Source organism: Gymnoscopelus microlampas (genome assembly GCF_963454915.1).
Source record: "Gymnoscopelus microlampas genome assembly, chromosome: 17".
In the NCBI taxonomy this organism is placed as follows: Eukaryota; Metazoa; Chordata; class Actinopteri; order Myctophiformes; family Myctophidae; genus Gymnoscopelus; species Gymnoscopelus microlampas.
In genome coordinates, this window is record NC_139954.1 from 47,554,956 (window position 1) to 47,582,323 (window position 27,368).

The 27,368-nt window shown below is 41.1% G+C and overlaps 1 protein-coding gene across 1 annotated transcript in view; it reads right to left on the bottom strand.

Annotated features, from left to right (window-relative positions):
- The window catches only part of LOC311064475 (inactive dipeptidyl peptidase 10-like), a gene marked incomplete at both ends in the record, with an annotated part of 338,687 nt that overhangs the window by 64,174 nt on the left and 247,145 nt on the right, over nucleotides 1-27,368 (bottom strand). The window contains 2 exon segments of the mRNA XM_084084304.1: nucleotides 10,103-10,177; nucleotides 10,992-11,086. Coding sequence (XP_083940430.1) covers nucleotides 10,103-10,177; nucleotides 10,992-11,086 — 170 coding nt within the window.

Below are 27,368 nucleotides of genomic sequence, written 5' to 3' on the forward strand. Positions count from 1 at the left end.
ATATATTTTTACCTCACATTAGCTAACTTGTTTTTTTTCAGTTCCGTGGAACAACATATTTTGAGATGGGGGTCCACGGAAAAATACACATCATTTTGGGTGGTCCTTGACATGGAAAAGTTTGAGAACCACTGATATTATAGCAACATAAGTTTACAAAAAAAAACAGTTTAGGATTTAGAAGACATTTGTAGAATCCCCTGAAGCAGAGATTTGAGTCAAATTTTCACGATTGTTAAAAAATAGCAGATCTGCAAGCTCATAGCGCGGCACTCGGTGCCGCGCTATGAGCTTGTAGATCTGCAATTTTTTTAATAGCCCAAAGAAATCATAAAATGACACAGATGCATTCCCATATTGAATGGGATAAGCTCAACCTTTTTTATGACTGTTTGACCAGCAGGATTATTTCTAACAAAGGACTTTATAATTGCCTTAAATACAGCTCTAGCAGAAAGGGAATTATGATGCTATTATTGGATGTAGTGTTTTGGACGTGAATTAACCTCCCCACGCCCGCCCGGCCCCGGTGCTCTAACAAGTGTGTTCCAATCACAAATGAGCTGGTAATGGGGGTTCTGGCACCAATAAAGTCATCAAACAATATACAAACATGCACGCACACACGGGCATATACACACGTGGGCGCACGCACACGCACACACACGCACACACACACACACACACACACACACACACACACACACACACACACACACACACACACACACACACACACACACACACACACACACACACACACACACACACACACACAGTGAAATCCTAGGGTGTTCATTTAACACCCCAAGAGTGCCAAACTGGCCCCGTTGGAGAAACAAAAGGGTCCGATGGAGAATAGAATATTCATGAGAACAAAGGGGACGATGTTTCCCTTCCTGGCAGTGAAGCTAAATTATTGTTTACAAGACCAGCTAGAGCAGTTTATAGTTCTCAAACCTCTTCCTGCTGTGGACCCCCACATTCATATATCCCAGAGGTTTCTGTCTCTGCAACATTTCTGACACGTTATACGGCGCGAGGCGTTGAGAGCTTGTAGATCTGCTATTTTTGGCTAATGTTCCCCTCAGTAAAGGAATTATAGGGTTCAAGTGGTTAATGTAAAAAAAAACTAAATCCTATCACACAAAGATTTGACGGACCCCCAATAGTAGCTCCCCCCTGTTGAAGACCCCCTGATCTAAAATGTCTCAATAGAAAACGTGGCATATGTATAATATAACGACGTGTTGTGAGCTTGTAGATCTGCTATTTTCAGAGCACAACACTCGAGCGCAACCAAAAATAAGAAGTACTTGTCTTTCAGTTCTACTGGATCTCTTCTCCACTAGATCCCTCACTAACGTTTTAGTCTGTTTGCTATTTGTTGAAGAAATTGTCAATATATGTAGTCTTAGTTTTAGTCACCATAGCTTAGTTTTTATTTAGTTTTCGTCAGTGAAAAAAGGTCCACGAACATTTTTTGTCATAGTTTTACTCGACGAAATCAACACTGCTTTGATGGACGGACACAGGCGACTGCATTGTATTAACTTTTTGTCTAGTTTGTTTTCTTTCTTTGTTTGTTTGCTCTGCCAGTGGGTAAATGGATTTAGAGTCCAGCCCGTGGTCTTGTGTATCATTATCCTGCACAAACGGCTCACACAGAACAATCAGACCAAACACTAACTGTCTCTCTGCCACACATAGCTTCTCTAACGAGGCCGTTCCTTTGTCCCTATTGGTTCTTCTGACGGCTTCAGACATGAAACGAGAGAAAAAGCCTGATGTTTTAAAGGACTTCCACTGAAGTGAATCGGTTGCTCTGGGAGAGGGTATATGGTTGGCAAATTAATAGTTAGGAACCAAATGGAACCTTATGTGTTTCTGTAACTCTGAGAGTGTGCAAATGGAACCAAATGGATTTGCACACTCTCAGAGTTACATGAACACTAGATGATGACAAAGTGTAGATTAGGAACCCCATGAAATCAAACTGGTTGAGTCCCTGGCATATCCTTTCAAATGGGGGTCCGTGGGCTAATATGTGTCAATTTGGGGGTCCTTGACACGAAAAAAAAGGTTGAAAACCACTGCCCTATTAAGCACCCCTATGCTGGGCCTGTCATAACAGGAAAACATTCATTAAACACTATGGCAGATCTACAAGCTCACAACGCGCTGCACAGTGACTATATTCAGATCTACAAGCTCACAGTGCGTCACAACGTGCTGCACAGTGACTATATTCAGATCTACAAGCTCACAATGCGTCACCTCTCTCTCTCTCTCTCTCTCTCTCTCTCTCTCTCTCTCTCTCTCTCTCTCACACACACACACAGAGTGCAAGACGCAGGCAAGTGTCATATGACAAGAAAAATAATCCTGAATTCCTGAATATATATTATTATTATTATTTTACCCTGGTACCACATAAAACTGAATGCCCACATGTCAGTCCTATCCTCCCTCTATTTACTGTCCAATAAAGTACAATTCATTTTTTAAATGATCCTGAAAAAGAAGTTATGTTTGACAACAAAGAGACAACACTGGTAACACGTTATGATTGTAATTGCGTCACATTAACAAAGCTATAAGAGTGAAACACACGCTTACAGTGGTGTGTTTTCTGTGTTCCTATCACATAATCGTAACACTTAATGTATGATTTCACATCCAACGCTCTGCCATTACAGGGGTGCACTAAAGCAGAAATGCCTTTAAATTATCTCTTAAAAAAAAAACAATAGTGGTTAATTAATGTTTCGCTTCTGTTTTAATAACTTGGAAACAACCTTGTATCCATCTGGGGAACAGCCAGCCTCCAGGGCCACAAGAAAAACTCATTTTGTTTTACCGTTAATAATTTAGTCCTTCCTTAGTTTGCCTTTGAGAGAGAGAACCGTCGGCAGTTTGACGGAGCAGGACTTCCATAGCACTCCTATTTACTAGAGACGCTCGGATCGCGGTTTTAGCCGCGGTTTGCCGCGGATAACCGCAGTTTGGGCGGATTTGGGTCAATCAAATAGACCAGTGGTTTTCAACCTTTTTCGCGTCAAGGACCCCCAAATTGACAAATATTAGCCCAGGGACCCCCATTTGAAAAAATATGCCAGGGACTCAACCATTTAGATTTCTTGGGAGTCCCAATCTACACTGTATCACCATCATCAGTGTTCAACTCTGAGAGTGTACAAATGGAACCAAATGGACCCGTTAGGGTCCATTTGGTTCCATTTGTACACTCTCAGAGTTACAGACATATAAGGGTCAATTTGGTTGCTAACTATTCATTTGGCTGGGGACCCTCTGGAACCCCCTCAAGGACCACTGGTTGAAAACCCCTGAAATAGACGTACTCATTTTGATATAGTTTTAGTCATAGTCTTTTTGAATAAAATGTTAGTTTTAGTTTTGATTGATTGATCGAATACTTTATCAGTCAGAAATGTAAACAGCATGAGATTACAGTCAGATATTTAGGCTAGAAGGATAACACAAAAAAAGTCCTGGGGACTTCTTTCCATTGCGGTCCTACACGTATGTGTCCAATTCATCAAACATAGTCACAAGTTAGTCATCCGCAATGTGTTAGTTTAGTCTAGTGTTAGAGTCGACTAAAACATCACAAGATATGTGTGTATATTAACGTCCTACTTGATCATACTACATACTAGCAACACAGTCTCACTCCCCAAGAGTCATACTGTGACTCTGTGACCAAACGTCAACATGTGCCATGAAAAAAAAAAAAACTTTAAAACGATGAGCGAGCGAGTCGTCGTGACGAGCGTTGCGAAGTCCGCTTTGAGCCGACTCAACGCCGTACGAGTTATGACACGATAGGCACGGAATCGTAAATCATATATTCCCCAAAAGTCATATGATGACGTTGGGTCAAAATTGTCCCAAAAAGTCAAAATATGACTATTTTTCTCTAGGCAGCGTTGACAAAAGCATCAAAAGTAGCAGATCTACAAGCTTGAAACGCAGCACGAAGCCATGCATTTTGAGCTTATCAATCTGCTATACTTTTGAATTCGAATCCTGAAAAGTAACAGTTTTGGACATTATGAGGTTTCCATCCCGACAGAGAGGATATCTTAAGGCGGGGAAAAGGAAGGCAGCGTTCAGCTTCCCGCGCAGCGACCGCGATGGCTATGTTGCTTTCCCAGAGTTTCTCACCAGCAGCCTGTTGAAGTGCTTTAAGTCGGGCGTACGAGACAGAGAGGGAACGCGGTCATTCGTCAAAGCCGCCAGCCAGCGAGCGAGCGACCACACTCTCCCAGCGTGGGAGATTACTCACTCTCCGGCTTGTCGACGTTATTTTGGCGACCCCCCCCCCCCCCATGGCTCATCAATCTCGGCCCGTATCGCCATTTGCGCCAAAGCCTCCTTGAAGCCTTTAACTGCTCTGCATAATTCAACCAGATCACGCGCCAACAATTGAAGGAGGCCGTTTTAACCCATTAAGACCGGGAACGCATCTGTGTGTCATTTTAAGATTCCTTTGGCTATTCAAAAATAGTAGATCTACAAGCGGTGCCGCACCATGAGCTTGTAGATCTGCTATTTATCTAAAAAAAAGATTGAACATGTGTGCAAATCTTTGAATATATATATATAATTTATTATCTAAAATAGGTGCTTCTGGGGGTCCCTGGAACAAAATATTTTGAGATGAGGGTCCGCATCATTTTGGGGGGTCTTTGACATGAAAAAAGGTTTGAGAACCACTTTTTATAGCAACCTACGTTTAAAAAAAAAAAAATCTGTTAGGATTTAGAAGACATTTGTAGAATCCTCCAGAAGCAAAGATATGAGTTATTTTTTTTTATGTGAAAGACACCAAAGACAAGAGTACACAAGACACAACACCGGACCTGGTACGCCAGGCTACAGGGGCCGTGAAAGAATAGAAAAAATATATATATATATATTCAAAGATTTGCACACATTTTCACAATTAAAAAAAGAATGGCTATAGCTAAAAATCTAAAATGACACAGTATGTGTTCCCCGGATCGAAAGGGTTAATTCAAGCCATCCATCCCCCAATGCAGGATTTTCCCTCTTACTGAACACTGACATACATCAACACCTTTTACTGAACACTGACATACATCAACACCTTTTACTGAACACTGACATACATCAACACCTCTTACTGAACACTGACATACATCAACACCTCTTACTGAACACTGACATACATCAACACCTTTTACTGAACACTGACATACATCAACACCTTTTACTGAACACTGATATACATCAACACCTCTTACTGAACACTGACATACATCAACACCTCTTACTGAACACTGACATACATCAACACCTTTTACTGAACACTGACATACATCAACACCTTTTACTGAACACTGACATACATCAACACCTCTTACTGAACACTGACATACATCAACACCTCTTACTGAACACTGACATACATCAACACCTTTTACTGAACACTGACATACATCAACACCTCTTACTGAACACTGACATACATCAACACCTTTTACTGAACACTGATATACATCAACACCTCTTACTGAACACTGACATACATCAACACCTCTTACTGAACACTGACATACATCAACACCTCTTACTGAACACTGACATACATCAACACCTCTTACTGAACACTGACATACATCAACACCTCTTACTGAACACTGACATACATCAACACCTCTTACTGAACACTGACATACATCAACACCTTTTACTGAACACTGACATACATCAACACCTCTTACTGAACACTGACATACATCAACACCTCTTACTGAACACTGACATACATCAACACCTCTTACTGAACACTGACATACATCAACACCTTTTACTGAACACTGACATACATCAACACCTTTTACTGAACACTGACATACATCAACACCTCTTACTGAACACTGACATACATCAACACCTTTTACTGAACACTGACATACATCAACACCTCTTACTGAACACTGACATACATCAACACCTCTTACTGAACACTGACATACATCAACACCTTTTACTGAGCACTGACATACATCAACACCTCTTACTGAACACTGACATACATCAACACCTCTTACTGAACACTGACATACATCAACACCTTTTACTGAACACTGACATACATCAACACCTCTTACTGAACACTGACATACATCAACACCTTTTACTGAACACTGATATACATCAACACCTCTTACTGAACACTGACATACATCAACACCTTTTACTGAACACTGACATACATCAACACCTCTTACTGAACACTGACATACATCAACACCTCTTACTGAACACTGACATACATCAACACCTCTTACTGAACACTGACATACATCAACACCTCTTACTGAACACTGACATACATCAACACCTCTTACTGAACACTGACATACATCAACACCTCTTACTGAACACTGACATACATCAACACCTCTTACTGAACACTGACATACATCAACACCTCTTACTGAACACTGACATACATCAACACCTTTTACTGAGCACTGACATACATCAACACCTCTTACTGAACACTGACATACATCAACACCTCTTACTGAACACTGACATACATCAACACCTCTTACTGAACACTGACATACATCAACACCTTTTACTGAGCACTGACATACATCAACACCTCTTACTGAACACTGACATACATCAACACCTTTTACTGAACACTGACATACATCAACACCTTTTACTGAACACTGACATACATCAACACCTCTTACTGAACACTGACATACATCAACACCTCTTACTGAACACTGACATACATCAACACCTTTTACTGAGCACTGACATACATCAACACCTCTTACTGAACACTGACATACATCAACACCTCTTACTGAACACTGACATACATCAACACCTTTTACTGAACACTGACATACATCAACACCTCTTACTGAACACTGACATACATCAACACCTTTCACTGAACACTGACATACATCAACACCTCTTACTGAACACTGACATACATCAACACCTTTTACTGAACACTGACATACATCAACACCTCTTACTGAACACTGACATACATCAACACCTCTTACTGAACACTGACATACATCAACACCTTTCACTGAACACTGACATACATCAACACCTCTTACTGAACACTGACATACATCAACACCTCTTACTGAACACTGACATACATCAACACCTCTTACTGAACACTGACATACATCAACACCTTTTACTGAACACTGACATACATCAACACCTCTTACTGAGCACTGACATACATCAACACCTCTTACTGAACACTGACATACATCAACACCTCTTACTGAACACTGACATACATCAACACCTCTTACTGAACACTGACATACATCAACACCTTTTACTGAACACTGACATACATCAACACCTCTTACTGAACACTGACATACATCAACACCTCTTACTGAACACTGACATACATCAACACCTCTTACTGAACACTGACATACATCAACACCTCTTACTGAACACTGACATACATCAACACCTCTTACTGAACACTGACATACATCAACACCTTTTACTGAACACTGACATACATCAACACCTTTTACTGAGCACTGACATACATCAACACCTTTTACTGAACACTGACATACATCAACACCTTTTACTGAACACTGACATACATCAACACCTCTTACTGAGCACTGACATACATCAACACCTCTTACTGAGCACTGACATACATCAACACCTCTTACTGAGCACTGACATACATCAACACCTCTTACTGAACACTGACATACATCAACACCTCTTACTGAACACTGACATACATCAACACCTCTTACTGAACACTGACATACATCAACACCTTTTACTGAACACTGACATACATCAACACCTTTTACTGAACACTGACATACATCAACACCTCTTACTGAACACTGACATACATCAACACCTTTCACTGAACACTGACATACATCAACACCTCTTACTGAACACTGACATACATCAACACCTCTTACTGAACACTGACATACATCAACACCTCTTACTGAACACTGACATACATCAACACCTCTTACTGAACACTGACATACATCAACACCTTTTACTTAACACTGACATACATCAACACCTCTTACTGAACACTGACATACATCAACACCTTTTACTGAACACTGACATACATCAACACCTCTTACTGAACACTGACATACATCAACACCTCTTACTGAACACTGACATACATCAACACCTCTTACTGAACACTGACATACATCAACACCTCTTACTGAACACTGACATACATCAACACCTTTTACTTAACACTGACATACATCAACACCTCTTACTGAACACTGACATACATCAACACCTCTTACTGAACACTGACATACATCAACACCTCTTACTGAACACTGACATACATCAACACCTCTTACTGAACACTGACATACATCAACACCTTTTACTTAACACTGACATACATCAACACCTCTTACTGAACACTGACATACATCAACACCTTTTACTGAACACTGACATACATCAACACCTCTTACTGAACACTGACATACATCAACACCTCTTACTGAACACTGACATACATCAACACCTCTTACTGAACACTGACATACATCAACACCTCTTACTGAACACTGACATACATCAACACCTCTTACTGAACACTGACATACATCAACACCTTTTACTGAACACTGACATACATCAACACCTTTTACTGAACACTGACATACATCAACACCTCTTACTGAACACTGACATACATCAACACCTCTTACTGAACACTGACATACATCAACACCTCTTACTGAACACTGACATACATCAACACCTCTTACTGAACACTGACATACATCAACACCTTTTACTGAACACTGACATACATCAACACCTCTTACTGAACACTGACATACATCAACACCTTTTACTGAACACTGACATACATCAACACCTTTTACTGAACACTGACATACATCAACACCTTTTACTGAACACTGACATACATCAACACCTTTTACTGAACACTGATATACATCAACACCTTTTACTGAACACTGACATACATCAACACCTCTTACTGAACACTGACATACATCAACACCTCTTACTGAACACTGACATACATCAACACCTTTTACTGAACACTGACATACATCAACACCTCTTACTGAACACTGACATACATCAACACCTCTTACTGAACACTGACATACATCAACACCTTTTACTGAACACTGACATACATCAACACCTCTTACTGAACACTGACATACATCAACACCTCTTACTGAACACTGACATACATCAACACCTCTTACTGAACACTGACATACATCAACACCTTTTACTGAACACTGACATACATCAACACCACCGGTGGAGCGTAACGCAACGCGTTGTGAGCTTGTAGATCTGCTATTTTCAAATAATGTATAAAATAGGGCTAAAGTGATTAATATATGTTTCATAATAGTATTGGAAATTGGAAAATACTCAAGTAAAGTACAAACACCTCAAATTTGTATACTAAGTACATTACTTAAGTAAATGTACTTAGTTACTTTCCACCACTGCATGTACGACAGGATGATATCAACAGGATGATGAGTCATTCAATTAACTCTTTAACTGCCAGAAATAAAACTGCCAAGTCACTGCCAGAGATTTGTGTTTTCACTAACCTTTGAACAATCATAGAATATTTATCTCCAGTACAATCGATCCCCCGATCGCTTTAAAAGACGTATCCGAGTCTCGTAGAATCGGGGGGAACAAAGGAACAAAGGAACATTCATCGATTCCATAGTTGTGGCCGGTTGAATGCTGGCTGTTTTCGCCCAAAAAACAACAGAAAACAGAGTGAATGTGGTTGTTTTTTGTTTTTTTTTGGCGATCACATGATTCGCTGCTGCTTTGCTTCTCTGGGAGTCAAACGGTGACTCCCAGGTTAGTGAACAGCGCCATCTAGTGGAAAACCACTGAAAACACAACATCTCGTCATTGCAGGCTGTGCCTTGGCAAAGATATGGCGATAAATCTAGTCAGTCAAAGAGTTAAAGTTCACACACTGTCTTAGTACCTGTTTGACGTCGTAGGCGAACAGCACATACTTTAAGTCTGGGGAGACGGAATACTTTGCCACGTTGAAATTAACCTGGGGGGGAGGGGAGAGAGAGAGAGAGAGAGAGAGAGAGAGAGAGAGAGAGAGAGAGAGAGAGGGAGGGAGGGTTAGTTAGTTCCAAGGCCATGTACAGTAATTATAAAATCGACATAGTTTGCAGCGGTTGTCAAAGTGGGGACTGGGGACTGGGCAAAATGAGTCAATACAGCGTCATTTTATCCACTTCAACCATATTTTATACTTTATAAATGTACAAGCTCATAGCTTAAAAGTCAGTTTTAATTTTGCAATTATGTTCTTATTCTTTTTAAACAGATCTTCACTTCTGACACTTCCTTGACACAACACATTGTCAGATATCTAAAACATGTCGTTTTTGGGGATCTTAACCCATTGAGACCTGAAGCCGATTCTACATCTACTAAATCTCAGCAGTTTTCTGAAAAACCTATGTTTCTATATCAGTGGTGCTCAATCTTTTTCATGTCAAGGACCCCCACAATGATATGTATTTGGCCGCGGACCCCCATCAAAATATTTTGTTCCAGGGACCCCCCCAGAAGCAAAGATTTGAGTTAAAAATGTTCGCTTTAAAAACATATATATTCAAAGATTTGCACACATTTTCACGATTTTTCAAAAATAGCAGATCTACAAGCTCGTAGCGCGGCACTCGGTGCCGCGCTACGAGCTTGTAGATCTGCTATTTTTGAATAGCCCAAAGTGTAAAATAATGCTTTTTTAGCTCAAATCTAAAAATGAGACAGTTCCAGCATGGAAAGGGTCGAGAGCCACTGCCTTGTGGAACGTTTCACTTCTGTTTGTATGAACGTGATGCTCTTCTTACGAATGTCACGTTGCGCAGAACCACCTCCGTCTCGTTGGTCACGATGTTGAACTTGATGACGTGGCCGTCACGGTTCCGGTACATCACCTCAGAGTCTGCAGGGGAAACAAACAGGAGAAACATGACTTATTATCATCATCATCATCATCGCCATAAAATCTAAGTGTGCCGCGCTATGAGCTTGTAGATCTGCTATTTTTGAAAAACCTTGAAAAACTGTGCATATCTTTGATCATTTATATTTTTTAAAGCGAAAATTAACTGATGTCTTTGCTTCTGGGGGGTCCCTGGCACGAAACATTTTCAAATGGGGGTCCGTGGCCAAAAGTATATCAATTTAGGGGTCCTTGGCATGAAAAAGGTTGAAAACCACTGCCCTACGTCATCACGCTACGGTGTCACAGAAAAGAAGCAAAAATAGCAGATTTAAAAGATTGTAGATTTGTTTTGTTCTTTTACTCTTTGCCTGGGAACCATGATATTTCTCGTCAAATTCTGCCAAGGCACACAGCCTGCAGTGCTTCTGGGGGTTTTTAATAAACATTGAACAAAGAAAAAGATTAACAAGATCTTGTGACTAAATAAAAACTACATTGCCAACTTGAACACAGGTTCCAGAACTGGTTCCCACGCCAGTTTACACATAATTACAGTGGAGCAAAAGTGCAATATTTTCCTCTGAGATGCAGTGGAATTGTTATGACCTAGGCTGCTCATGGGCCATAACAAAAAGGAGGAAGACACGGCTTTTAAAAGTGCACAAAGCAATATATGCATTTACAATATAAACAATAACTTAAATTCAACATATAACCAGGAATAATATGAGATGTGTTAATCAGTGTCAGTAGTGTCAGCAAATGTATGGATGTAGTGTAAATGTAGTGTGGGGTGTTGAATGGTGCAAACTCAAACACAGACTAAACTAAACACAGTGTTGCTGCCATCAGGGAAAGAGAGAGACACTGAGTGTGGCCACACCCAGCCTTTTATCGGGCATACTGGGGAACACTGGCCAGGTGCTCCCAATGCACTTGATTGGCCCCCCAATTCCCCAACCCACAGGCCCTGTGAAAGACACCAAAGACAAGAGTACACAAGACACAACACAGGACCTGGTACGCCAGGCTACAGGGGCCGTGACAGAATAGAAATAAAAGTATTGAAAATGGGAAATACTCCAGTAAAGTCATAAATACCTAAAATGTTTTACTCAGTACAGTACTTGAGTACATGTAAATGGTTACTTTCCACCACTGGTAATGAGTGCAACGTCAGGCCTCCGTTTATTTGTCCCCCCACATGTGGCAGAGTGACGGGAAGCACATTGTTTGGCTGAGTGGTGAAAACATGTTTTGTAGCAGAAAGCAGACAGACTGAGAGGGAGAGAGAGAGAGAGAGAGAGAGAGAGAGAGAGAGAGAGAGAGAGAGCAGACAGACTGAAGGTTTTGGATGCGGTCGTGTTGTTTGTTTTGTGTCGCATGCAGATGCTCACAAATACAGCTCAAATGTCACCCCACGGCCGGGGGATAAGGAACACATGGCAGCAGAGGATTGAATATAGAACAGCACACACACACACACATCTGATCTTGTAGATCAGCTATTTTCAAATGGCCGAAATGTATACAGGGCTGAAGAGGTTAGTGTATGTTTTGTAATAATAATCAAAATCTACAAAGTAACTAGTAACTAAAGTGTACAAATAATTGTAGTGGCAAATAAATGCAGGCACAAGTACAGTATTTGCCTCTGAGATGTAGTGGAGTAGAAGTAAAAGTACTGAAAATTGGAAATACTCCAGTGAAGTAAAAATACCTTTAAAAAAAAGTAAAAGTACAGTACTTGAGTAAATGTACTTAGTTACTTTAGACCACTGTCTGTCACTAATCAGCACACCTCCTCACATCAAAGCCATTGTGCATTCCACATTAATATGCCAGATCCAATCAATAACTGCCAAGTGGGACGGTCACATTCTTATACACATATAAACACAGCCATACACCATAACAACACTCAGATAATACTTTATTTAAACCTAACCAACATAAAGCAAAACAAAGCATCCACTCGTGCATTAGATGCACGTCCGGAGGAATCAAGCAGGCTGGACTGTCCGCCTGACAGACTGACGGCCACATTCCTATTCCTCACATACATCCCTGCCTGCTCTGCAGCTATGAATGCACTTCAGTATCTCTGTAGTTTAGTTCAGGGGTCTTCAACAGGGGGTCCGGGACCCGGACCCCTAGGGGGTCCTCAGAGTTACCACAGGGGGTCCGCCAAATATTTGTGTGATATGTTTTTTTTTTTACCTTAACCACTTGAACCCTAGCATCTGTTTTCTGAGGAGAACTTTAGCCAAAAAAATAGCAGATCTACAAGCTCACAACGCCTCGCTCTGCGAGGCGTTGTGAGCTTGTAGATCGGCATTTTTTGGCGAAGTGGTATAGGTGTAGAGGGAAAAAAGAGCAGACTAAGTAAACAAAAAAAGTGTAATCTGAAACACAATTTTATACGATATAGAGGGGGTCCCTGCTTCATCTCTCTCTCAGCTAGGGGGTCCTTGGCCTGAAAACGTTGAAGACCCCTGGTTTAGTTCAACACAAACACACACACACACACACACACACACACACACACACACACACACACACACACACACACACACACACACACACACACACACACACACACACGCAGGCACAAATGCTCTAAAACGTTCCTTTGAAGTCAAATGCTTTTCAATATAATGGTTTCTGTCGGGCAGAAACCTCATATCTCCAAATGTCAACTCTGTATGTTTTTTTTGTACATATAAATGAATGCCCTACATCGTCAGAACCATGGACAGAGATCATCCAGTGGATATAAAGGTGTTGTCAGATCAGAACCATGGACAGAGATCATCCAGTGGATATAAAGGTGTTGTCAGATCAGAACCATGGACAGAGATCATTCAGATCATGCGTGCGTGTCCGAAGTGCTTGACAGCTTCTGACGCAACACGCAAAAGTTGGTGACATTTTTTTTTATAACATCTCAACCTAAACTAACTTTGTATTAACATCTAAATAAACAAATGGCCGTTGTAACTGCCAACGTTAATGTAGATGATGCGAGCAATGCTTGGAAAGCTCCTTCTAACGATGTTTCTGGTCACCGTACTGAGGTTCGCTTTCAAACAAGCGTTGCTTGTTTGAAAACAAAAAGTGCTTAGGAAGCGAGATACAGCCTTTTTCAGTTCTAAGTTAAACAAGTAAGACGCGCAAACGCTGGAAGCGAACGCAGCTCGAAAATATTGTGTATTTACGGACTGTGTGTGTGTGTGTGTGTGTGTGTGTGTGTGTGTGTGTGTGTGGGTAGCACTTTACAATAATGACCCGTTATAAAGCATTTATAAACGTTTATAAGTAGTTTGTAGACTATTAACAAATCATTAACAACCTGTTTGTTGACATTTGTAAATGATTACTAAAACCTTTATAACTACAGTTACAAATCATTTGTAAAGTATTAATAAGTAGTGAACTATTCATGAATAAGCCATTTATATACATCTGTAAAAGATTATTAAATCATTTGTAACGACCCATTCTAAAGCATTTATAAACGTTTATAAGCAGTTTGTAGACTATTAACAAATCATTAACAACCTGTTTATTGACATTCGTAAATGATTACTAAAACCTTTATAACTACGGTTACAAATCATCTATAAAGGTATTAGTAACTATTCATGAATAAGTCATGTATAATACATCTGTAAATGATTATTAAATCATTTGTAACTGATGTTACATAATATATACAAGCTATTGGTAGCTTGTTCATGTTTAACATATGCTTTGTTAAACATTCCTAAAGTATCTATAAATCCTTAGTACATGTTATTATGTGCCCTATAGTAAAGTGAAGACAGTTCATCATTTACAACTGTCTGTTAATGTGTTTGTTCATGTTTAACATGCTTTGTAAAACATTCCTAAAATATCTATAAATCCTTTGTACATGTTATTATGTGCCCTACAGTAAAGTGAAGACAGTTCATCATTTATGACTGTCTGTTAATGTGGACTTTCTCCTTACCTGTTGCAAACTACCTGGCTTTCATGAATGCAGACACCAAACAATTACTAGAATTATCTTTCATGTTAAGCAAATGATGCGTAAGACATTCGTAAAGAGTATGTAAACCATTTGCAGACGTTATCATGAGCCTGAGCCTAGTTGCTTCCTTTGGGCTTGTTTTCATAGACCTGTCCGCTTGTTTCTTTTGCAAAATCTGGCAACACACTGATTACCTGCATTACACCTGCAGTAGCCTACTAGGGAGGAAGTGAACAGTGATGCAGTTGCAGACTGGACAGAAATATGTCTAATTCATGTTTTATGTGTTTTAACTGTCTTGTTGCAGGTGATCGAGGTAACATAAAATGGCTAATCTTACACACATGAAGTAGCATTATGACTAGGGGGTATTTTGATGGTGGCTGTTTGTATCCACAATGTTTGTTTTGATGTGTAGGCTAGTAATGTCCTCCATGCTTAGCAGTTTAGCTTAGCAGCTAAAGCTAACTTGCACTGGGAGGTGGTGACTGCAGAGGCTCCAAGCTGCTACTCTGTGATTCTGTTGTGATTAATTTCTTTGTTTAAATGTCAGTGTGTGTGCTGTGGCCAAGAGTCGCTACATTTTATATCTTAATAAATTGTTGTATACTTGTATAATATATAACGTTACTTTTGCCACGTTTTGATGTCACATGTTTTACTAATCACTGTTAAACATGAAATAATAATGCATAGTCTTCACTTTACAACAAGGCCCATGATAACGTTAGCAAATGGTCAACACACTCTTTAAGAATGTCTTACGAATCATATATTAAACATGAAAGATAATTCTAGTAATTGTTTGGCATCTGCATTCATGAAAGCCAGGTAGTTTGCAACAGGTAAGGAGAAAGTCACATTAACAGACAGTTGTAAATGATGAACTGTCTTCACTTTACTATAGGGCACATAATAACATGTACTAAGGATTTATAGATATTTTAGGAATGTTTTACAAAGCATATGTTAAACATGAACAAACACATTAACAGACAGTTGTAAATGATGAACTGTCTTCACTTTACTATAGGGCACATAATAACATGTACTAAGGATTTATAGATACTTTAGGAATGTTTAACAAAGCATATGTTAAACATGAACAAGCTACCAATAGCTTGTATATATTATGTAACATCAGTTACAAATGATTTAATAATCATTTACAGATGTATTATACATGGCTTATTCATGAATAGTTACTAATACCTTTATAGATGATTTGTAACCGTAGTTATAAAGGTTTTAGTAATCATTTACGAATGTCAATAAACAGGTTGTTAATGATTTGTTAATAGTCTACAAACTGCTTATAAACGTTTATAAATGCTTTAGAATGGGTCGTTACAAATGATTTAATAATCTTTTACAGATGTATATAAATGGCTTATTCATGAATAGTTCACTACTTACTAATACTTTACAAATGATTTGTAACTGTAGTTATAAAGGTTTTAGTAATCATTTACAAATGTCAACAAACAGGTTGTTAATGATTTGTTAATAGTCTACAAACTACTTATAAACGTTTATAAATGCTTTATAACGGGTCATTATTGTAAAGTGCTACCTGTGTGGGTATGTGTGTGTGTGTGTGTGTGTGTGTGTGTGTGTGTGTGTGTGTGTGTGTGTGTGTGTGTGTGTGTGTGTGTGTGTGTGTGTGTGTGTGTGTTTTTACTGTAGCTGCACTCTGGCGCACTCTGTGGGTTGCACACAGGCAGTGCAGGCAGTGCACACATACTGCACACACACAGACAGACAGACATTACATTACATTACATTACATTACAGTCATTTAGCAGACGCTTTTATCCAAAGCGACTTACAATAAGTGTATTCAACATAGGTAGGGAACGAAAACTACTAATCACCAGAAGTTTTAAGTACATTTCCTGCAAAAACAAGCAACCAAGAGTATACCTAGCGCTAAGGTAAAAGTGCAATATATCAGCTACCTACTTTCTTAAACAGATGAGACAAAAATGGCAAAATCAAATGAGCACGAGCTAAAACAAATAAGTGTATCGACTAAACAAGATCCAATAAAACAATACAAAAATAAAACAAGAGTTCGTACAACTAGTTAACAACAAGTAGGCCAGGCAAAGAAGAAGGATAGTGTTTCCTGAAGAGGTGGGTTTTCAGCCTGCGGCGAAAGATGGGCAGTGACTCTGCTGTCCTGACATCAGTGGGAAGTTCATTCCACCACTGTGGGGCCAGAACAGAAAAAAAGTCGTGACCGTGTCGATCGACCAGAAGGACCGTTGAGTGGCGAGGGAGTCAGTCGCCCCGAGGTGGCAGACCGGAGTGGTCGGGCAGGGGTGTGGGCATTGACCAAAACCCGGAGGTAAGAAGGAGCTGTTCCTTTCACTGCTCTATAGGCTAGCACCAGGGTTTTAAACTGAATGTGAGCTGCTACGGGGAGCCAGTGCAGAGAACGGAGAAGGATAGTTGTGTGGGAGAACTTGGGGCGGTTGAACACCAGACGAGCCGCAGCTTTCTGAACAAGCTCCAGAGGTCTGATGGCTGATGCCGGAGCACCAGCAAGGAGGGAGTTGCAGTAGTCCAGGCGGGAGATGACAAGAGCCTGGATGAGCACCTGGGCTGTTTTCTCCGTGAGGAAGGGGCGAATCCTCCTGATGTTGTAGAGGAGGAATCTGCAGGACCGTGTCACTGATGCGATGTTAGCCGAGAACGACAGTTGATCGTCCAGGGTCACACCCAGATTCTTCGCAGTCCGAGTTGACGTCACCACAGCATTCTCAATGGTGATGGCCATGTCTCGGTGAGGACAGCCCTTCCCCGGGATGAACATCAGCTCGGTCTTGTCCAGGTTGAGCTTCAGGTGGTTCGTCGACATCCACTCCGAGATGTCAGCCAGACAAGCAGCAATGCGTGCCTCCACTTGTGTGTCAGAGGGGGGCAATGAGAGGATCAGCTGGGTGTCATCGGCATAGCAGTGGTAGGAAAAGCCATGGGAGTGGATGACAGCACCAAGAGATGTAGTGTAGAGAGAGAAAAGAAGAGGACCCAGAACCGAGCCTTGGGGAACCCCAGTAGTGAGCCTGTGTGGTTCTGACACAGACCCTCTCAGCATCACCTGGTAGGAGCGACCCGTCAGGTAGGATGCAAACAGGGAGAGTGCAGAGCCTGAGACACCCATCCCCTCGAGGGTGGAGAGGAGGATCTGGTGGTTCACTGTGTCGAACGCTGCAGACAGGTCCAGGAGTATCAGGACGGAGGAGAGAGAGTTCGCTCTAGCGGCATGGAGCGACTCCGTCACTGCCAGGAGGGCAGTCTCTGTCGAGTGACCCACTTTGAACCCCGACTGGTTGGAGTCCAGGAGGTTGTTCTGGTGGAGGTAGGAAGACAGTTGTTTAAAGACAGCACGTTCGAGAGTTTTAGATAGGAAGGATAGAAGGGAAACCGGTCTGTAGTTCTTGATCTCAGAGGGGTCAAGTGTCGGTTTCTTCAGGAGGGGGGTGACTCTGGCAGTCTTGAAAGCAGAGGGAAAGTAGCCAGACGTCAGAGAGGTGTTAATAAGGTGGGTTAAGAAGGGAAGGAGTTCAGGTGCAGAGGACTGCAGCAGAGGGGATGGGACCGGGTCCAGGGAGCATGAGGTGGGGCGACTAGAGGTAACAAGGAGAAGGACCTCTTTAGAGGAGAGGGGAGAGAAGTGGGATAGAGAGGGTGGGGGAGAGGGAGGAGGAGTAGATGAAGATAGGGAGGGAGGGATGGAAGGCAGACAGGTGTGGGTAGTGCGCAGGGCATCAGCCGGGGGAGGAGTGAAGGAGGATCGGATATCGTTCACCTTCTTGTCAAAGAAGTTGGCGAAGTCGTCAGGGAGGAGGGAGGAGGAGGGAGGAGGGGGAGGTGGTTGCAGGAGAGAGGAGAAAGTTTCAAATAGTTTTTTAGGGTTGGAAGCAGAAGCCTGAATTTTAGTGCAGAAGAAAGCAGCTTTAGCAGCTGATAGAGAGGAGGAAAAAGTAGAAAGGAGAGTTTGGAAGGTAAGAAGGTCCTCCGGGAGGTTGCCATTTCTCCACTTGCGCTCAGCCGCTCTCAGGCTCCGTCTCTCAGTACGCACTGAGTCCGACAACCAGGGGGCAGGTGGAGTTTGGCGTGCAGGCCTGGTGGTGAGGGGACAGAGATGGTCTAGAGAAGAGGATAGGGTAGAGAAAAGAAGATCAGTGGCGGTGTCAGGGGATAGAAGAGCAAATGATTCAGGGGCAGGGAGAGCAGAGAGAACAGAGGAGGAGAGATCAGTGGAGGATAGTGTGCGAAGGTTGCGACGTGAGGAAATCATGTGGGTAGGGAGGGGCTGTCAGGGGGGAGAGGAGAGAGAGAGAGAGTAGGACATGAAGTAGTGATCAGATAATTTCTTACCTTTTCTAACCTTTTCACTGGAAAGAGGAGTGACGGACAGGTTAGCTGTAGAGCAGCATCTGGTGAAGATCAGGTCCAGTTGGTTACCAGCCTCGTGGGTAGGGGGAGATGGGGAGAGAACTAGGTCGAAGGCGGCGAGAAACGAAAGGAGTGGGTCTCGCTGCTTCTCAGTCGGGAGGTTGAAGTCACCCAGAAGGATGAATCCAGAGCCATCGACAGGGAAGTGAGAGACTAGAGTGTCCAGCTCTTCCAGGAAGCCACCAGCAGGGCCCGGTGGGCGATAAACAACTGCAATGGTGAGCTTGACTGGACAGACAGACAGACAGAGCCACAAGCCGAGCAGAGTTTCATAGTAGGCTCCACTTGGGCGGAGGCGCGGCTTTGCCGTTCGCAACAAGGAGTGGCACTCAATGAGTTAAGCGAACATTTTTAACTCAACTCTTTGCTTCTGGGGGGTCCCTGGAACAACATATTTTGATGGGGGTCCGCGGCCAAATACATATAATTTTGGGGGTCCTTGACATGAAAACGATTGAGCACCACTGATATAGAAACATACGTTTTTCAGGATACTGCTGAGATTTAGGAGACATGTAGAATCGGCTTCAGGTCTCAATGGGTTAACAGACGACGTCACGCTGGTTGCAAGCGTCATACTGCGCAAGCGTCAAACCCATTCTGTCAGGTCTCGCTAGGGCGCGCAGCATTGGCCAACAAACAAGAGGGGGTCGGGGTGTGCTGAAACCAGCGCACCCCGAAACAACAGGTTGAGAATTGATTGTATGAAACAATCACCTGTGCGTCCAGTCTCAATGTTGGTAAACAAATAATTGGTCTATGTGAACACAAATAAAGATGTTAAATGTGTGTGTGCGTGTGCGTGTGCGTGTGCGTGTGCGTGTGCGTGTGTGCGTGTGTGTGCGCGTGCGTGCGTGTGTGCGTGCGTGCGTGCGTGCGTGCGTGCGTGCGTGCGTGCGTGCGTGTGTGCGTGTGTGTGTGTGTGTGTGCGTGCACCTGTTTATGATTGTACGTTTCAGGTTCATGTTGAAAGGATCTGCTCCTATTGGAAGCAACGTTACAATGAGGGCTTTGTGTGTTATCCTTTTAGCACCATTGTATAATCGTACCACTGCACTGCACATCTGCAAACTGCTAATAAAGGATTCAATCAACCAAAAAAATGCTCCCATTGGAGAGCAACATTACAATGAAGGCTTTTCTGGGTTTTTTTTTTTAGCAAGTAAACAGAAGTGTTCCAAAGTTAAGCCTACGTGTAATCCCAGATAAAAACTGTACCGTCTCCCTCATAATACAGCAGGTTCCAGATCTTATCTACTGGTTATTAATTGATATAAACTCGGTCATAATACAGCGGGTTCCTGATCTTATCTACCGGTTATTATGTGTATGCCGTGGAAGGATGATCTATCCAAACACTACAAAGTGTGTTATTGATTTGTTAGTTTATTTCTATAATGTGTATTTAACCCATTAATACCTGGAAGGCATCTGTGTCACTTTAGATTTCTTTTGCAAAAATATCAGATATACAAGCTCGTAGCGCGGCACCGAGTGCCGCGCTACGAGCTTGTAGATCTGATATTTTTGAAAAATCGTGAAAAAATATTTTTTTGATTTTTTTTCAAAAAACTGTTAGGATTTAGAAAATTCTTAGAAGAGGCCTCAGGTCTTGAAGGGTTAATCAGGGACCATGTACACATGCATTCAACTGAAGGGCAGAGATGATTTAAAACACAATTAGCCAGAGCTATTGAGCGAGAGAGTTAACACACTCCCATTGACTATTCGTTGTGAATGGAACGTTTAGTAATATTCAATGTTCAATCATGTACAGTTGATTTTTAATTTGTTACAGTGTGCTCTGAGTAGGCCTGGTAAAATATGAATAAAATGTAAAGTAACTAAGTACATTTACTTAAGTGCTGTACTTAAGTACAATGTTGAGGTATGTTTTACTTTACTGGAGTATTTCCAATTTTCTATACTTTGACTTCTACTCCACTACATCTCAGAGGCAAATATTGTACTTTTACTCCACTACAATTATTTGAAAACTTTAGTTACTAGTTACTTTGTAGATTTTGATTATTATCACAAAACATACATTAACCACTCCAGCCCTATAGACATTTCGGCCATTTCAAAATAGCCGATCTACAAGCTCACAATGCGTCGCGATGCGACGCATTGTGAGCTTGTAGATCTGCTATTTTCAAAAGATTTTTCATACATTTGAAAACTTGTGAAATGGGACATTCTGCACAATGAGTACTTTCTACTTGGGGTTCTTTAAGTACATTTTGATACCAACACTTTTGTACTTTTACTCAAGTAAATTATGAATTCCTGGTAACAGAGTATTTCTAAATTGCAGTATTGTTACTTTTTTCCACCACTGCACAATCCTTTCATATTAAAATTGTCTAACGGGTGAGCGGCGGGTAAGTAACACTGATGTCAGACACAAACAGAAACGGTTACCTTAACAACGCAGATTTGCACAACATGTGACTTCACCAACGGCTGACTGGGCACCACTGGTTCTAAACTAAAGGCTTTTTTTTGCCAGCGTGTGTGTGTGTGTGTGTGTGTGTGTGTGTGTGTGTGTGTGTGTGTGTGTGTGTGTGTGTGTGTGTGTGTGTGTGTGTGTGTGTGTGTGTGTGTGTGTGTGTGTGCGTGTGTGTGTGTGTGTGTGTGATCATCTATTGTGAGCGCAGGGCATCAGATTCATTTTTCACATTTAACACCAATGACCTCCACCAATAGGAAGGCATTCATAATGAAACCCAGCGTGAGTCAGCAGATATGATTTTTACCTCCACATTAACTTTCATTCCCAGGTTTGTGTAGAACGTCCAACTTTAAGCACAAAACTAAACGTCTGTGAATTATGACCCTGGCTTCCCTGATGCAGAATAAACTCATTCACAGCAGAAACCCCACCTTTAATAGCCATTTCTCATTTTATTAGTAACCTCGCGTCACCAGTCTTTCCACCTCGGAGGACAGCCTGGTATTCGTTAACAACACATCGGGTGACAGAATCTTATAATCACAGATTACGTTCGGTGCCAGAAATGTCACCGTCTGTAACGCTGCGCTGTTTAGAGCTGTGGACTCCACGGCGAGCACACGCACGTAAACAGTGCATGCGTGTGTTTGCACAGCAATGGATGGTCCTGGCTAAAGCCTGGAACAACAACATGTCTCATGCGAGTCACCGCTGCGGAGCGATCGCGCATCGAGAATGATTCGTTTTGCCCGCGGTAAAAAGTTAAGGAGAATCAGAGGTCTTTTAGCAAGGAGATGGCCCGTGTGGTCCGGTCTAGGCCACGCCTATTCAAAAAATATGAATAAATAATGAATAACAAAGGTAGACTAGTCTAAATAGTCTGTGGAAATTACACTAACATTTGTATTTATTTTGTATTTTCAAAATAAGCTAAACTACGCCGCATCAGGATTTTATTAGGTCAAATTACAATAACCTTGATCGCGGCCGGAGTTATTTGGGGGGTGTATTGATCCTGCAGGCTATTCTATTAGTGAATGAATGTGTTGTGTCAATTACAGAAAATCAAGTAAAGTTCCGTTCTGTTGCAGGGGCATTATGTTCCAGCGGATGGCAAATTGCCTCCGCCTACAGTAGCTTTAGCATTTTTCTGTTTTTGTTTTGCAGATTAATCTGATTTTAGATCAACACTTATAGGCACTTGTTTTCTTTCTGCAACCACACATTCATCATAATCACTTTAACCATTTAACCCCGTATGGTTGAGCGGAGTCACTCAGGGCTCCATCCTCCTATAATTCTACAAACCTCTGTCTGTCTGTGCTGTGCACACAAAAACGCACGGTTCTCCTCAGTGGCCGGAGCAATTGATCTGAATTTGCACACAGCCATTGACCATTACCATGTGCATTGAACTGCGAAGCCTGTTTTTTTTATTTCGCCAAATCTCAGTTGTTTATTAGCGTTTTTTGTGTAAAATAATGTCGCCATGGTTACGGGGCTGCCCAGCTATGGGACGAACTGCCTCCCGGGTTGCCAGATCATGTGCGCATATCCCCCCATGGATGCGTCGACCGGGTATGGACTAGTGATAGTGTATTTTAAATAGCCAATTGACAAGCTTACACATTGTAAGCTTGTCGATCTGCTACTTTCTTTTTTGTGCTTAAGGGAGCCTAAAAGCCAAGCAGAAATGTGATTTTTCCAATAATGTTCAACGACTTAAATTGTTAACCGCAATGATTTGAGTGGCAATTAATCGTCAAGTAAAATGTCATAATGGTGACACGGCCGTAAGAAATGACACGGAGTGCCGGAGTGTTACGGTTCAGCCCGGTGCAGAGGATTATGACTGAATATTTATCACGTCTAAGAGAGGCTCAGAGCTGTGATGTTTAAAACATCAGCGCAGCGAAAGGGTTTCTCTCTGCACTGCCTCTTGTCTGCTTAACCCGTTAAAGCCGGGAGCGCGCCCGTGTCATTTTTAGATTTGTTTGGGCTATACAAAAATAGCAGATCTACAAGCTCATAGCACGGCACCGAGTGCCGCGCTATGAGCTTGTAGATCTGCTATGTTTGAAAAATCGTGAAAATGTGAGCAAATCTTTCAATATATATATATATATATATATATATATATATATATATATATTTTTTTTTTTAAGCGAACATTTGTAACTCAAATCGTTGCTTCTGGGGGTCCCTGGAACAAAACATGTTGAGATGGGGGTCCCCGGCCAAATACATACCTAAAAATGTTTTCTAAATCCTAACAGTATGTTGCTATATCAGTGGTGCTCCAACCTTTCCATGTCAAAGACCCCCAAAGTCATATGTATTTGGCAACGGACAGCCATCTCAAAATATGTTGTTCCAAATATTGGAGTTCAAAATGTTTGCTTTAAAACATATACGTTCAAAGATGTGCACACATCTTCCACAATTTTTTCAAAAAATAGCAGATCTACAAGCTCATCATACATGAGCTTGTAGATCTGCTATTTTTGAATAGCCAAAGGAAATCTAAAAATGACACACAGATGCGTTCCCGGTCTTCATGGGTTAAATAATGAAACAATCTCCTCTTTACTGAAAAGTACAAGCTCAGGCTGTAATGTATAAGTAATGAGCTACTGTACGACTGTAAAAAAAAACCTGCATCATGAAATACCTCAGCCTTCATTTTTGTTTTACTTTATCCTATATAACTCAAGTTGGTTCAAAAACTATTTAGTTGGCCGCACACAGTGTGTCAAATTTGGTGATACCATTTCTGATTCCATCACCCCCCACATGGAAAGAATCTATATGTTCCATATATGCAACTATATGTAACCTATATGCTACATATAAGGATCATATATGCGCATATATGTGCATATATACCACATATATGCCTGGTATAAGCTCCATATAGGCTGCATATATCTCACATATAGGTCAAAATCAGGTGCATATATGTGCATATACAGGGTATATAGGTCTCCTATATAGCTTGTTTATACCCTCATATAGGTCATATATGTTGATACTACAAGCCATATAGGTCTCCTATATAGCTTCTTTATCCATATATAGGCTCTATATATTCATTATACAGGACATATAAGTCTCCTATATAGCTTCTTAATATGTACCCAGAGGAAAGCATAATCCAAGTTTGAGCTCTCATCTCTGGCTCATTTGTTTCTTAAGCCATAAATGAGATGTGAGGCAAAATAAAGGAGATATCTATCTATCTATCTATCTATCTATCTATCTATCTATCTATCTATCTATCTATCTATCTATCTATCTATCTACACTGTAACACATTTCTGTAATCTCTACAGTAAAAATTTACAGTAACTTATTATGGAAAAAAAATCATTATAGAAACTTACTGCATTTTTACACAGTAACATAATGTAGAAATTACAGTCAGGTTGTAATCTAACTGTAGAAGTTAGTTTTACAGTAATGTAAAGTATACATAATAATGATAATAATAATAATAACTAGAAAAAGTGCTTGTGTTGAGAAGACTTGTGTTGGGAATGTTGGGAATGTTCTATCTGTATAAGTGTCCTATGCGTCCTGTCTGTATAAGTGTCCTATCCCTCCTGTCTGTATAAGTGTCCTATCCGTCTTGTCTATGTAAGTGTCCTATCCGTCCTGTCTGTGTAAGTGTCCTATCCATCCTGTCTGTGTAAGTGTCCTATCCAATTGTTACAGTATCCGCCATTTCTCAACCATTTCGTGATTGTTCCTGTCTTACCTCACTCTTACCAGACTTGTGTTGGGAATGTTGGGAATGTTCTAATTCTTATGTTCTAACTGTCCTATCCATCCTGTCTGTATAAGTGTCCGATCCGTCCTGTCTGTATAAGTGTCCTATCCGTCTTGTCTGTATAAGTGTCCTATCCGTCCTGTCTATGTAAGTGTCCTATCCCTCCTGTCTGTGTAAGTGTCCTATCCGTCCTGTCTGTATAAGTGTCCTATCCGTCCTGTCTGTATACTGTAAGTGTCCTATCCGTCCTGTCTGTATACTGTAAGTGTCCTATCCGTCCTGTCTGTGTAAGTGTCATATCCCTCCTGTCTGTGTAAGTGTTCTATCCGTCCTGTCTGTATAAGTGTCCTATCCGTCCTGTCTGTATACTGTAAGTGTCCTATCCGTCCTGTCTGTATACTGTAAGTGTCCTATCCGTCCTGTCTGTGTAAGTGTCATATCCCTCCTGTCTGTGTAAGTGTTCTATCCGTCCTGTCTGTATAAGTGTCCTATCCGTCCTGTCTGTATAAGTGTCCTATCCGTCCTGTCTGTATAAGTGTCCTATCTGTCCTGTCTGTGTACTGTAAGTGTCCTATCCATCTGTGTAAGTGTCATATCCCTCCTGTCTATATAAGTGTCCTATCTGTCCTATCTGCCAATTATGTATCAGCCATGCAGCCATTTCGTGATGGTTCCTGTCTTACCTCACTTTGACAGTGGCATGACACTGTCAAAGTGACGCCATGTATTTATACAGTATTTCACCGTATTGTCACGTGTCACGTGAGGCTTGACCAATCGGTGTGTCATATTTAGAAAGTGAAAACAATACTCTCCTGCGGAGAGTAATAATAATAATAATAATAATAATACATTTTATTTATAATGCACTTTACATTTTTGGAAATAACAAAGTGCTACAGGGTTTAAAAACAAAAGGCACAACAATTTAACAAATGTTTTACATGATGTGAACATCATCATCATTATCAGTTATTTTTATTGTTATTAATTTTATCCTTCAACTTCTTGTTTATGCCCCAAAATGACTGCTATACAGGTTTTCTAGCAATTTCTAGCAATTATAGAAATATTAGACCTTAATTGTCAAATGTTTAAGAATGTTCTAATCATGTATGCTTTGTTTTAAAACATTTTCCAAATATTTCATTTTTTAACATTTTGGACAAAATTGCCAATTTTACATTGAGGTGTGCAGATGTCCGAGTGCCATCCTGTTACTTCACTGGTTCTCAACCTTTTCAGGCCACAACCCCCCAAAATAATCATATTTGAACTGGGGACCCCCAAGCCTGATATGCACTTGTAATGTTGGAGTTGAGGCATTTAGTTTGACTCCGTTCCACAGATCAATATTTTGAAAATAGCTGATCTACAAGCTCACAACGCCTTGAGTCGATGGGCTATTTTTGCCTCTTTCTTATATTATTTGACAATTTGGCCAACGTTTTACCATTTTTTTTGTATAGTTTGTTGATTACTTTTGATGCAGTATTTTTTTTAGGTATTAAAAGGGTTACTTAAATTGTCACTTCACTGTCACTGCCACCTACAGATCCCCCCAATCATGTGGGGA